Genomic DNA, 12335 nt, shown 5'->3' on the forward strand with positions numbered 1-12335 from the left:
AATTATTTTCCACGTCATCACAAAAAATAAATACTACACACATATTTAACCCAGAAAAATAACAACAAAAAAATAATAATAAAACGAAATCTTAACGTGCCCCCCATTTATTCTTGCACTCGGGATGGTGATGTGAGGCCATGATTATGGGTAGCATGTTTGAATGATAAGGGGGTGAGAAAAATAATTATATTATTTATAAAATCAAATAATTACTATAATCATGGGATGCCACCAAAATTTATATCTCTAATTTGTCCCCTAATTATCTTAAATTTATGTAATTTGTAATTATTGAGATTTAAAGGGGACAGCATGTTGTGTTCTGTGTTAATCCTACATCAAATTATGTTCTCAATTCTCTCTTTTTTTTATGCTTACGTTTGAAGCTGTCGCTCTATAAAAACACATAAAAGATTTAATGAAAATTATTTATTATTTTCCACGTCATATAATTAAAGCTGGGGGCTACAAAAACAACATAATTATGAGTATTAATAAATAGATTATTTTTTTCAATTTAATTTAATTTGATTTCAAATTTTGTAAACCAGCTGTTAATTAATTAAGTTTCGGAATTGCGGCCGTGAGTGGCGGAGGAGAGGCAGTGGTGTCCAGGTGGCACCGGTTTTTTTGTTTTCCACCGCCGCCACCATTGAAGAGCGAGAGAAAGAGGAGAGAGAGAAACCCTAAATTGGTGGTAGAGGTAATAATTTAGGGTTTTTGAGTGAGTCTTAAGATTGTCCAAGCTTAGCTAGATATAATAATTTCTTTTTCATGTATATCTGCTTTTTTCCCCCACTTTTTAGGGTTTCAAAAATAAAAAATTAATAATTTTCAATGGGCTAATTTTAATCCTATACTTTCATTAAATATTAATAATAGTATGACTATATAATATTTATTTTTATTATTGTTTAATCAATCACTTTGATAAAAATTAACTCTATAAAACTCTTAATTTAAGATTTATTTAAATTATATACTAAATTAAAATGGCACAGAATCCCAAGTTTATGAATAAAATTGATATTTTATTCACAATTTTATTAATAAAATAAAAGGTTAATTTTTGTTTTTATAATGTGTTAAATAAGCCCTTCATCTTTAAAATATTTATTTATTATTTTAAATTTTAAATTTATGTGTTTATTAAATTATTAAATTTACAAAAGTGTCTAAATAAAATTTTCGTACAATTTTAATTTTGAGATTAACTCAATTAACTTTTAAAAATAAAGTTTGAAATTTTAAAATTATAATAAAATTTTGTGTAAAATAGATTCTTCAAATTTAAAAAATTATAATTTATATATCGAAAATTATTAAATGTATCAAAAATTCACCGACCCTATCGAAGTAAAAATAAAAAAAATTAAATCCACTTTTCTTCGGTAGATTTTCTAATTGGTAAATTAGTCTAACAATTTTATAAGATATGAGGATCGAACAAAATATTTAATATAATCCACCTCTCAGTGTCTTCACCAGCATATAATCCACCTCTCGGGACCCAATGTCTTCACCAGCATACCGCACAGTGTCTAACTATAATACCACTTATAATAGTTCAAACTCACTACTATTGCCCTATTTCATATAGTCATTAGTCTCACGATTTTAAAACGCGTCGATTATGGAAAGATTTCTAATATTTCGTTCCTGTTTCCAATCGAGGTGGAATGTCACCATGATAATTAATGTATTATCTACTTGAATCGAGAGTAGATCTGAGAAGCAGTCGTGGATATTAAATAAATAAAAAGAAGAGAGAGAGAGAGAGGTTGGGTTGGGTAGTTAAAAGCAGCTTCTATTCTCTTTATGTTGTTTTCAAGTTCACTTTATAATTGCAAGAAAATCTTTTTGTAGGGACCAAATGAATGGGATTTTGGTTCCCTATCCAATGATTTCATGTAATGTCAAAATATTCTCTCTTTTTTCCTTCTCCTTTTCCTTTATAACTTCTTAAAATCCACACCCTTTCACATGCTTCGGGATGCCCTCCCACGCCTAACTTTGTTCTTCGTTTCGATTAGGTCCTGTTAATTTTATTTTAATGTTTTTATACGCTACATTTGAGAAAAGAGATTTTAATCGCTAACTGGATACCTGAAATGTAAATAATTGTTCAAAAGTATAGTCTTTTCAGCGTGTTCGACCTAACTCACTTACGAGTTTGTTTGAAATGACTGGCTTAAACCAATTTAAATATCGAGTAGAAGATTGAGTGAGTAAAAAACACAAATGATAACGCTGTCTAGATCTAGTTTGGAAATAAAGACATGGGTTATGGGATTGCCCTAAAGGTGTTCGACAAAAATCCCCAATCGAAAATTCCCTTGCCTCTCTTTCCCTCAGCAATCCCCAACCCTCAGCCTTTAATTTCCTAATGACATTCATCTATCAACCATATAATTTCCCCCCTCTATTTCGCCCCTCTTTCAAATTGGAAACTAGGGTCTTGGTCGTCGATGGAGTCTGCTCGACTGTGGAAGGAGGTGGTCGATGTTACGGTTATGCATGTTCAAGACGTGTTGTTTATGACTGTATATTGGGTGTCTCAGTCATGCTTGTCTAGGACATGTTGTCTATGGCTACTCCAAACCCTTTTCACATGCTTTCATCTTAGATAGATTTTTACTCTTTCATGTATTGTCAATACATAAGTGTTCGCCAAGGCTAAAATGCCCCAAAACATACAATAAGAGTATGCGACTAGTTGTCAATTACTCATATCCTGAGTTATATTTTATTTAAGCGGTTGTATTGTTTTCTTTTTTTTCGCTTATAGCCCTATAACGTTGTTTTCAATCTTTCGAAAATCTTTTTACCCCGTTTTCTAAAACCCTCTTCTCAAAACAGAGTCAAAGTCTTGAACATACGTTGCTCGGCCGGAAGTAATGCGAATTTAAATTGATTTGACTCCACTCGATGCTGGAAGTGAGTGCTGTTCACTTGTAAAAGTCTGATATAAAAAAAAGTACGATTGTAACAGTTGAGACCGTTAAAAGTCGAGTGAAATTCAATAGAGGGTATTAAAGAAGTATGAAAAAAAAAAAAAAGGGAAAAAGTGGGAGGGAGCATGTGGCTTGATTAGCGGGAAAAGGGTTGGGGATGGGCTAGTTGTTGTGTCGTTTAGCTGTCGATATTGGTGTGTTTTAGCATATTCTTATTCCAAAACTTTGACCATCTGTCCCCCCAATTAAGGAGCCCAATGTAAGCACAAGCCCACTTTGAAGGGAGGTTTCCATGCCTTCGTCTCTCCGACTAACATGAGATCTCACAATCCACTCCTTTGTAAACTCAACGTCCCTGTTGTTATACTCCTCGATATCTAACTCTAACATCATTTGTAGCAGCCTAAGCCCACCGTTAGTGATATTGTCTTCTATAGACTTTTTCTTTCGAGTTTCCACTCAAGGTTCTTAATACGCATCTACTATGGATAGAGTCTAACCGTACTACAACCAGTAACTCGCACCATACGATAACCTAGCTCTGGTACCATTTGTAACAACCCAAGTCGAGATAAGTGGGCTTGAATTGTTACAAATGGTATCAGAGCTAGACACCAAAACGATGTGACAGCAAGGACGCTGGCTTCAAGGAAGAGGGTAGATTGTGAGATGCCACATCCGAGGAAACTATTGGATATGGAGCTTGATGACTAGATCTGGTACAGATATATTTGAAAGATATTTCGTAAAGATATAATATAAATATATAGTACATATTTAGTAAATTGAAACCATATATATATATAGATAGCATGTACTCATTCTCAATGTACTCACTTTGATTGTCTGTATTCTCTGTGTTTGTTGTACATACGTGAAGTCATCAATATAAAGTCTTTAGCCAATATTCCTTCTTGTATTTTCTCACAGTTCTTTGTGTTCATCTTGATCGAGTGTGTGTGTTATTGAGCGATTCTAACAATTGGTATAAGAGGTAACAACTTCGTTTCTGAAGGACTACTAACATTCGATTCATCGAATTTATTACTAATATAAAGAAGGAGTAACATTTAGTTTCAAAATTTCCAATTAGCTTCCATAAATGCAACAATCTCATGTTTAGGAGGCAGAATCTCCTTCACCACGCCATGCTTAGCAACCTCTTCACTCCATTTCATCAAATTAGGGAACTTATCACTTCTCAGCACCTCAAATCCAAAGCATTCTTCAATGGCAGGAACCCATCCCACTATCACACTCCCAACAACATCCACAAACCCAACCCTCTCCCCTCCAAACAACATCCTGCTTCCAAGCTCTTTCTCAAGCGCTCCCAATGCCTCCCCTGCCTCCTCCACAGCCTTCTCTCTCTCTTCTCCTTTGCTTCCAGCAGCCTTCACTACCGCCACCACAACCTGATTCAAAACCCAAAACAGAGCTTCAAATTTCATACCCATTAACCCAAAAACTGATGAAATTGCGTACCTTGTCATCGATGAACTTAGCCCAGAATCTAGCAACAGCTCTGTCATGGGGATGTTGAGGCAATAATGGGTTTGTTGTCCAATTTTCATCGATGTACTCGAGGATTACAAGAGACTCTGAAATGGGTTTTCCATTGTGGACAAGAACAGGGACCTTTTTGTGAATTGGATTGTATTGGAGAAGCAAATGGCTCTTGTTGTGAGGCAAATCTTCCTCGAAGTATTGGTATTCGATGCCTTTGAGTTTGAGAGCTAGCTCCACTCTGCGACTGAAGGCACTTTCCCAGAAACCGAACACTTGAACCTGTTCTGCCATTGCTCTGTTCTTGCAATTTCGTGCCTGTTTCGATTGGAGCGGTTTAATTTAAATATTGGGAAGAACATATATTAGTATAATGCTAAAAGTCAAGATTTTGGTTCGGTTTCTTGGGGCGGAGGTAATGGGTGCTGTCAGCCGTTACGTAAGCGGTGGAATTGTCGCCGGCAGCCGCTGTTGGATGCGTGGAATTCTCGCGGTCGGGGTAGTGAGTTCTTGACATTTCAATGGTCGTGATCATGACTCGTTTCCCGAGGTGACATCGAGATTTGATTGGTGTTGATTGATGGACCAAAATGGTGCATTTTTTTTTCAAACATTGAGGATTTAATTAGTTTATGATGTGACCATTAACATTGTTGCAATGAAGCTGAAGAGAAGGGAGCTTACCATTTATTTCTATTAGCGTCACGAGCTTGTTGTAATCGGTCCAATAAGAAAGAATTCCGTATTCTTGCATGGCTCTTGCTTCTCCTTTCCCCCTCTCCCCATTCGTGCACGACTCTTGCTTCTTCCTTTTTCCTCTTCTTGTTCTACCGTCCAAAACAAGGTTGTATAGGATATAGTCAAGTAGTAAGTCATTGTAGTCAACCCAACAAGAAAGATCCCTGTGTTCGTGCACGGTTCTTGCTTCTCCCTTTGGTTTTCCCGTTTTACCATCCAAAATAAGGTTGTATGGAGTATATAGCTAGGTAGTAAGTCATCGTAGTCAACTCAACAAGAAAGATCCCTATGTTCATGCATGGCTCTCCCTCCTTCCTTCTCCCTCTTCCTATCCACCATCCAAGACAAGGCCATATGGAATATAGCCAAGCAATAAGGCATCAATTTTTGGTACTGACAAGCAAATGTTCGAATCCTTTTTAAGTCAAGTTACGAACATCCAATCCAGCTTGTCAAGAATGAGCTCACGGCACAAATTCCAGCCAGCCAACCCACGTAATTATAAGCGTTAATTGTGCAAGTTTTATATTAACTTTGTTGAACTTGCCGGAACCTCCAAAATAATAACAATGTTTTTTTTTAAGTGTTTCATACCAATAAAAATAGTATCAACAATAACTCAAATTTAGGGGACGGATCTACTCAAGAGATGAGAGAGTAAACACTCTACCCTCGCGTAATAAGACCCCAGAAAGTACAATCGTGACACCATCTCGACAATCTAAATGAGAACATACCCGAATTCTCGTTATTTAAAATAGCTTTCGTTACTTTAAAACCAAGCACAAAGATAAAGCGTTCATGATAACATAATCCAATCTCTAGTTACTTCTTAGAACAGTTCGCAAATAAGCCACGAGCTTATCTTTTGGCGGCAGAATCTGTTTCACGACGCCATGATTCACAACCTCTTCACTCCATTTCTTCACATTCGGAAACCTGTTAGTTCCCAGCATCTGAATCCCAACAGCTTCATCAATGGCAGGAACCCAGTAAGCTACCACAGTGCCAACAACATCCACAAACCCAATCTTCTCTCCCCCAAAGAACCTCTTGCTTCCAAGCTCCTTCTCAAGCGGTTCCAACGCCTCCCCTGCTTCCTCCAACCCCTTTTCCCTGTCTTCAATTTTGGCTTTCGCAGCCTTCAGCATCGCAACCACAACCTGAAACCCCAAAAAAATTCAAGCATTACAACGAATTACGACATTTTCATTCAACAATTCTCTCAAATTAACCCACCTTGTCCTCAATATACTTCGCCCAAAACCTAGCCAGAGCTCGTTCGTACGGATTTTGGGGCAACAGGGGGTTGTTTTTCCAGATTTCATCGATGTATTCGAGGATCACAAGAGACTCAGAAATGGGTTTTCCATGGTGGACTAGGACAGGAACCTTCTTGTGAATTGGGTTGTATTGGAGGAGCAAATGGCTCTTGTTGTGGGGCAAATCTTCCTCGATGTGTTGGTATTCGACGCCTTTGAGCTTCAGAGCAAGCTCCACTCTGCGGCTGAAGGGGCTTGCCCAGAAACCCAAGACCTGCAACTCTTCCGCCATTTATTGTCTCTGTAAAACACTCAGAAGCTTGGTGGTAATGATGGGGAGTGGGTTATGCTGCGTGTTATATAGGCACAGAAAGTGGAGTTCGTCGCTGAAGAAAGGTCTATGTTGGTGTCGTAAGCGGCTATGTAAGCGCTGGGAACAGTCGTAAGCACTCATGTTATGTTGATATGGTGGGGACAACTTTTTAATTTTTATTGGTTTCTTTAATTTTTAAATTTATTATTTTTAATCTCTAATTTTTATTTTTACCATATTGCTTTGTTCTATATTCATATATATATATATATATATATATATTAATCTCAAATTAAAATGTCCATAATTAAAATAATTTTTTAAACACTATACTAAAATATTAGCTAAATTAATAATAATAAAAAAATAACTCTATTTTCTTTCAAAAATATTTGTAAAATTTTTAAAAAATTAAAAACAATTACCCTTTAAACTAAAAAAAAAAATTACAATATTATTGCTTTTTTAATTTTGGATGAAACATTAATAACCTCTTAAAAATATTCTTGTAAAAGTGTTTCAAAATTTATTAAAAAAATTACCTTAAGTTCAGAGTTTTTAATTATTTTTTAATTATTTTTAATTATTATTATTATTATTTTTTATTTTTATAAAGGTAAAACGAGAGAGAAGTCTCTAAAGCCGCTATGTTCTGGGTTCTCACTCACGTCGTCTGTCCACTCTATTACGCTGCTCGCCCTATTAGCTAGACGGCGCCAACCAACCAGGGTAATTCATTAGTTTCAGCCTGTCTCGGGTTCTATATTGTACGACGAGGCTTCGATTACAATGATTGATGTTGGTGTGTTTTTAGCTCCATAACCTTTGACTCTATTCCCTCCCCTCTTGGCTTTGTCTCATTGTCGAGATCATAATCATTCGATCCTGCCCCTCTCCTCTTCGAGTCGAGCTTCTTCGCCCCTCTCCTTTACAGTCGAGCAAATGTGTTAATGTTAATTTTAAAATTTAATGAGTATCTATTAAGAGTTTTTTTTTTTCTTTTTAAAATTAAAAGATGTTAATGAAATTATTGAAGTTCGAGATTGTTTTTGAAACCGCATTAAAATTTTAAAGGTAATTTTTTAAATAAAATACTAGACCGCTTTTATCCAAAACTAACCATAAATATTTTTTTTAAAGTTTAAAAGTATTATCAAAGAAAATTTAGAAAATACTTTAAAAAATGATTCTCCTTCCCTGGTCGGAGAGAACTCGGCTCTTAGTTAGTACCCCTTGGTTTCGCCCATTCAAATCAAAATTGAATCAGCACCTACGACTAAGGGGAATGGAATATCGACTACTGGGTGGGTAATCAATGTCCTTAAGGACAAAGTTAGGACTCAAAAGTCAATTACTTCAGTAACGTCCAATAATTTATAAGCCATCATTCCTACCTAGATCGACCTAAAGAGACCACAAACATTCAAAAATTCATAATCTTTGGCGAACTCCATTTCCAACCTTCAATCAGTTCAGTTCAATCAAATCTCTTACTGATGTGGAGCAACTTCATAGAATTCATCACTTCTTACCTTCCCAATAATTTTCAGACCTTATATACTCAATTCCTGTCTAACAAATCATTGCCTTGAATCATGTAACTCTCATGTATTCCCAGCTATTCTTATGACCATCAAACACTTCCAAACAATCTCAAAAGAAGTCATCAAAAGACCTAAAAAGAGTAGGAACCTTCGTAAAGAGACTCCGACAAGGTTCCAAGTACGACTAAGAATTCGAACTAAGAAAGACACACAGATGGTATTCCATGAAGGCCATCATCTTACATTGCTGCTCAATTCACACTCAACCAATGAAATAGAAATTAACTAGAATGGGTTCTTTCCACAAAACATCAGAAACATTACCTGCTTTCCTTGTCTCTCTACATAAACTGAAATTCCATGAAGTAATTCCATAGCCCTTACTGATGCAGCTAAGCTTCACTTCGGCAGGCAGTCAAATGAATAAAATGATATGAAGACAAAGAAAGAAACACCCTTCCACTCAGACAAGTGTCCAACGTCGGCATGAGAATTAATAAGGCTCCTGTGTTAGAATTACGGGCCCTCCACAATGGAAATGTATTTCTTACTTATAACACCATGATCATCCCATTAATTAGCTAACGTGGGACTCCCTCCCAACAATCCTCAACATCCTAATGTAGGTTTAAATCCTAATGTAGGTTTAAATGTTGATAAAATTGAATAGGTGAACGGAAAAACCACCTCTATCATGAACAGACAAAATATAAAGTAACCAATCATGTTATCCCACAAGTAAGCATTCAAATTCCTCACCAATTATAGTGATCTATATCTGGCAAGCATCAGGCATCACATAAAAAAGGATTCAGAGTAATGCTAAATTAAAACTAACGAGTAGTCAGAATTATCTTTAGATCTCTATGACAACGAACGCTGTAGCTTCGAGTCGCCCTGAAATAGAGAGTTGGAAATTGAAGGGGGCAAACGAAAGAGAGTCAGAACAGAGATGAAATATCCAATAGATGAGTTATAAAAAACCAAAAAAGGAAAATGTGTCAAGTTAAGACTTCTAAGATAATCTATAAAGTTGCACTTGTGTAGCCATTAGAGCACCAGATGAGCACTGGCATTCAGACTTCATAGATGTATTACAGCTTTTCACATCATAAAAAGCTCATGGAATTGCCATTTCAAGAACATGTCCATTCACATCAAGTACCTATATATATCTGTTATGAGAGTAGAAATGCAGAATGCAATCGATCATCCCCGTTATCCGTGCTTCATTTACTTATTTCTCGCTTTCATTATTTTATTCATTTTCTCATATATAATGAATTCAGGTTCATACAAGCTCTAAGGTCGAGAAGGCATTTCACATGACCCGAAGAATCAGGTTATACGTATTATACATAAGCAACATCCATTAAGGATGGAAAAAAAAAATGCTATACTGAATCCCCAGTTCCCAGCGACATTATTAAGAACAGGAATATGCAACTGAGGTAGGAGAATCATACCTGTCAATTATATAGTCATCAAAGGAGATACCAAGGGTGCTCATCAGCTGGAACAATGTTACAAGAAACTTCAGGTACTAAGTTGCTGACAAAGTTTGGGCCCTCTTAACACCAAAAAGTTTCATTCATGTTCGCAATGTTTTCAAACTCGTGCTTGTGGTCATAGACAAAAAGCAAAAAGAAAAAAAAGGACTTAGGAAACTTAGACATGAGAGTTGCTTTACTTCCCTCTTATCCACGATTCCTGGCAGTAGAGACAAGCTGTACAGGTGGGAAAGGGTAAAACTAACTAATCACAAAGCAAAGTACAGATCCAGTAAACCCCAAAAGCTTCTCCAGTGGGCTTAAGAAAACGCCTCCCATCGGTGCATAAATATATAATTCAGGTCAATTCTTGTAGTATGAAGGGATAGCATAAACAATCCTTGTTAAAGTCGATCATATCAGCTGGAGGCTAGTCTACTATTAGCCACTTCAAACTGAATGTCTCTCATAAACGCCCCATTTGCATCTGAGAACCATTTAATCTTCCAGCCGAATCTCCCATTGCTCTAACACTGCCATTCTCCAATCCACTTTTCAGCCAAGCAAGGTTACTTATGTCAGTTGCAATTGCAGCTAGTTCAAAACTGGGAAAGGATAGTGGAGGCTCTGAGAAGTCCACAAATTCTGGACCTAATAAAGAGTCTAGAGGAGATCCCTGGTTATGACTCTGGCAACAACCATGACCACATTGATGAGGCACTGATCGATCACCATATACACCTTCAAGCAATTTGCTAGCTTCAACTTCTGGTTTTGATGCTTGAATCAATGGCCCCTGCATTGGGACAGGTCGTATAAACGCCCTCAAAGACGCTTGGTCATCCAAAGGGTTATATACACTAAAAGCACTTACTCGAGCCACTGGCCTGTAAAGAGTAGGCTGTTCTTTGACTTCATGAGTAAATTGACCCTCACTAGCAATAGGGACTTTGTCTTCAAATTGATCGTCCATATGCTCCCGTGAGCTGGCGTCTTTTCCTTCAAAGGATTTAAAGGAATTTACATCCCCACATGAAAGGGTTTCTTCAGATGATCCCTTGGTTTTTTCTAAACTAGCATCATCCACTACATTCCCTGATTCTAACTTGATTCTTTCAAGCTCTGTGCATCGACGTCGTAAAGTAGAATTCCAGTGATTCTTTATAGCATTATCTGTTCTCCCACGCAAAAGTCTAGCAATTGCTGCCCATTTATTTCCATGTACAGCATGGGCTGCTACAATGATCCTGTCCTCCTCATCTGAAAACACATGGATCTTTAAGCCACTTTCAGAAATAAAATTGCATATTTTTACCCACAATTAAAACATAACGCGACAAGGATCAATTATCCCAATGCATATTTTTACCCACCATTGGAAGCATTGATATACACAATACAGATACATAACAGTAAAAATGCTCATATCACATAGAAACTCTACAAGAGAAAAGGTGTGTCCTTTATGCCGTATGCTTCATTATTTTCATTTGTTCGATTAACAATTTAAGTATAAAGTTTAGATCACATTTCTTTAGTTTTCAGTTACATATTCGCTACCAAACTAGATCATATTAGTCTCATGCCTATGTCTAAACATTTGAGAACGATTTTAAAAAACTACTACATACACAGAGAATGTTGAATTTCAGGACAATGAACCTGCTGATATCTAAATTTAGATCATTAAAACGATTACCAAAATAGAAATCAAAATAAGGAGAAAATAATTCACGTCATACTTGTTCCTGTTCAACTTGAGTGGTTTACCTCGCACTGAACTAGACCAAAATCACAGATGTCATTTTCATTGATATTTAAGATGGCATCACATGATTGTCCCAACTAAACGAAGGAGAAATTAAGGAATAGAGCAATGTCCGACATAACAATTTAGGCTTCGGAAAAAAGAATATACATTACGTAGAATTAACAAAGATCAAATATCACAATTTTACATCAAGAAGCAAATAACTGAATTCTCTTCTCCACACGCTTAACACTACCAAACATTCGAAATCGGGCCGATGAAAGAAATAAAAGAATCAGCCAAGCAAATAAGTGATTAGGGACAGAGTCTAATACCAGTAAATGGCTTGCGTTTCACGGAAGGGTCGAGCTGATTACACCACCTAAGGCGACAAGACTTCCCCGATCGCCCAGCGATTCCCCGAGCAATCAAGCTCCAATTTCTCGCACCGAACTTGCTCACAAGGCGGCTGAGTATCGCATCCTCTTCAGGAGACCAAGGTCCCTTCACTCTATCTTTTCCGCCACGGCCACCAGTCGTTTCCCCCTCGCCAACCATCGGCACTGCCTCGTCCCCACTGCCGCAGTCGGCGACGGAAGCGACGGCATCGCATTCATTTACTCCTCCTCCTCCTCCTCCTCCTCCTCCTCCTTCGGCGGCGGAAGCACCAACCTCAGTAGCGGCCGCGTCCTCCATCACAGTATTGTCACCGGCAACTGTCCACGGAACTCAGTCCCCGTATTGACTTAACCGCTCTCCTTTCAACTTTCAATAC

At 37.1% G+C, this 12335-nt stretch overlaps 3 protein-coding genes across 3 annotated transcripts; all 3 read right to left on the bottom strand.

Annotated features, from left to right (window-relative positions):
* Positions 1-3909: 3909 nt before the first annotated feature.
* On the bottom strand, positions 3910-5042 carry LOC111804222 (glutathione S-transferase U8-like). Its single transcript, XM_023688951.1, has 2 exons — positions 4443-5042; positions 3910-4372 (listed from the first exon to the last, which is right to left on the bottom strand). Exons 1-2 carry the CDS (start codon positions 4755-4757, stop codon positions 4034-4036), a joined length of 654 nt encoding a protein of 217 aa, XP_023544719.1. The 5' UTR covers positions 4758-5042; the 3' UTR covers positions 3910-4033.
* Positions 5043-5857: 815 nt separating this feature from the next.
* Positions 5858-6827, bottom strand: LOC111803150 (glutathione S-transferase U8-like). Its single transcript, XM_023687437.1, has 2 exons — positions 6441-6827; positions 5858-6364 (listed from the first exon to the last, which is right to left on the bottom strand). The coding sequence occupies exons 1-2, from the start codon at positions 6753-6755 to the stop codon at positions 6023-6025; spliced, it is 657 nt and encodes a 218-aa protein (XP_023543205.1). The 5' UTR covers positions 6756-6827; the 3' UTR covers positions 5858-6022.
* A 2183-nt stretch (positions 6828-9010) lies between these two features.
* Positions 9011-12335, bottom strand: LOC111803179 (transcription factor MYB1-like). Its single transcript, XM_023687467.1, has 3 exons — positions 11896-12335; positions 9787-11070; positions 9011-9217 (listed from the first exon to the last, which is right to left on the bottom strand). Exons 1-2 carry the CDS (start codon positions 12254-12256, stop codon positions 10277-10279), a joined length of 1155 nt encoding a protein of 384 aa, XP_023543235.1. The 5' UTR covers positions 12257-12335; the 3' UTR covers positions 9011-9217; positions 9787-10276.

This window comes from Cucurbita pepo, chromosome LG10, assembly GCF_002806865.2.
Source record: "Cucurbita pepo subsp. pepo cultivar mu-cu-16 chromosome LG10, ASM280686v2, whole genome shotgun sequence".
Lineage (NCBI taxonomy): Eukaryota > Viridiplantae > Streptophyta > Magnoliopsida > Cucurbitales > Cucurbitaceae > Cucurbita > Cucurbita pepo.

Coding starts and splice junctions, on each gene's coding strand:
- LOC111804222 (XM_023688951.1), bottom strand. CDS start 4,757: ATGGCAGAACAGGTTCAAGTGTTCGGTTTCTGGGAAAGTGCCTTCAGT. Junction 4,373..4,442: donor CTAAGTTCATCGATGACAAG/GTACGCAATTTC, acceptor GTTTTGAATCAG/GTTGTGGTGGCGGTAGTGAA.
- LOC111803150 (XM_023687437.1), bottom strand. CDS start 6,755: ATGGCGGAAGAGTTGCAGGTCTTGGGTTTCTGGGCAAGCCCCTTCAGC. Junction 6,365..6,440: donor CGAAGTATATTGAGGACAAG/GTGGGTTAATTT, acceptor TTGGGGTTTCAG/GTTGTGGTTGCGATGCTGAA.
- LOC111803179 (XM_023687467.1), bottom strand. CDS start 12,256: ATGGAGGACGCGGCCGCTACTGAGGTTGGTGCTTCCGCCGCCGAAGGA. Junction 11,071..11,895: donor GAAACGCAAGCCATTTACTG/GTATTAGACTCT, acceptor ATGTGTTTTCAG/ATGAGGAGGACAGGATCATT.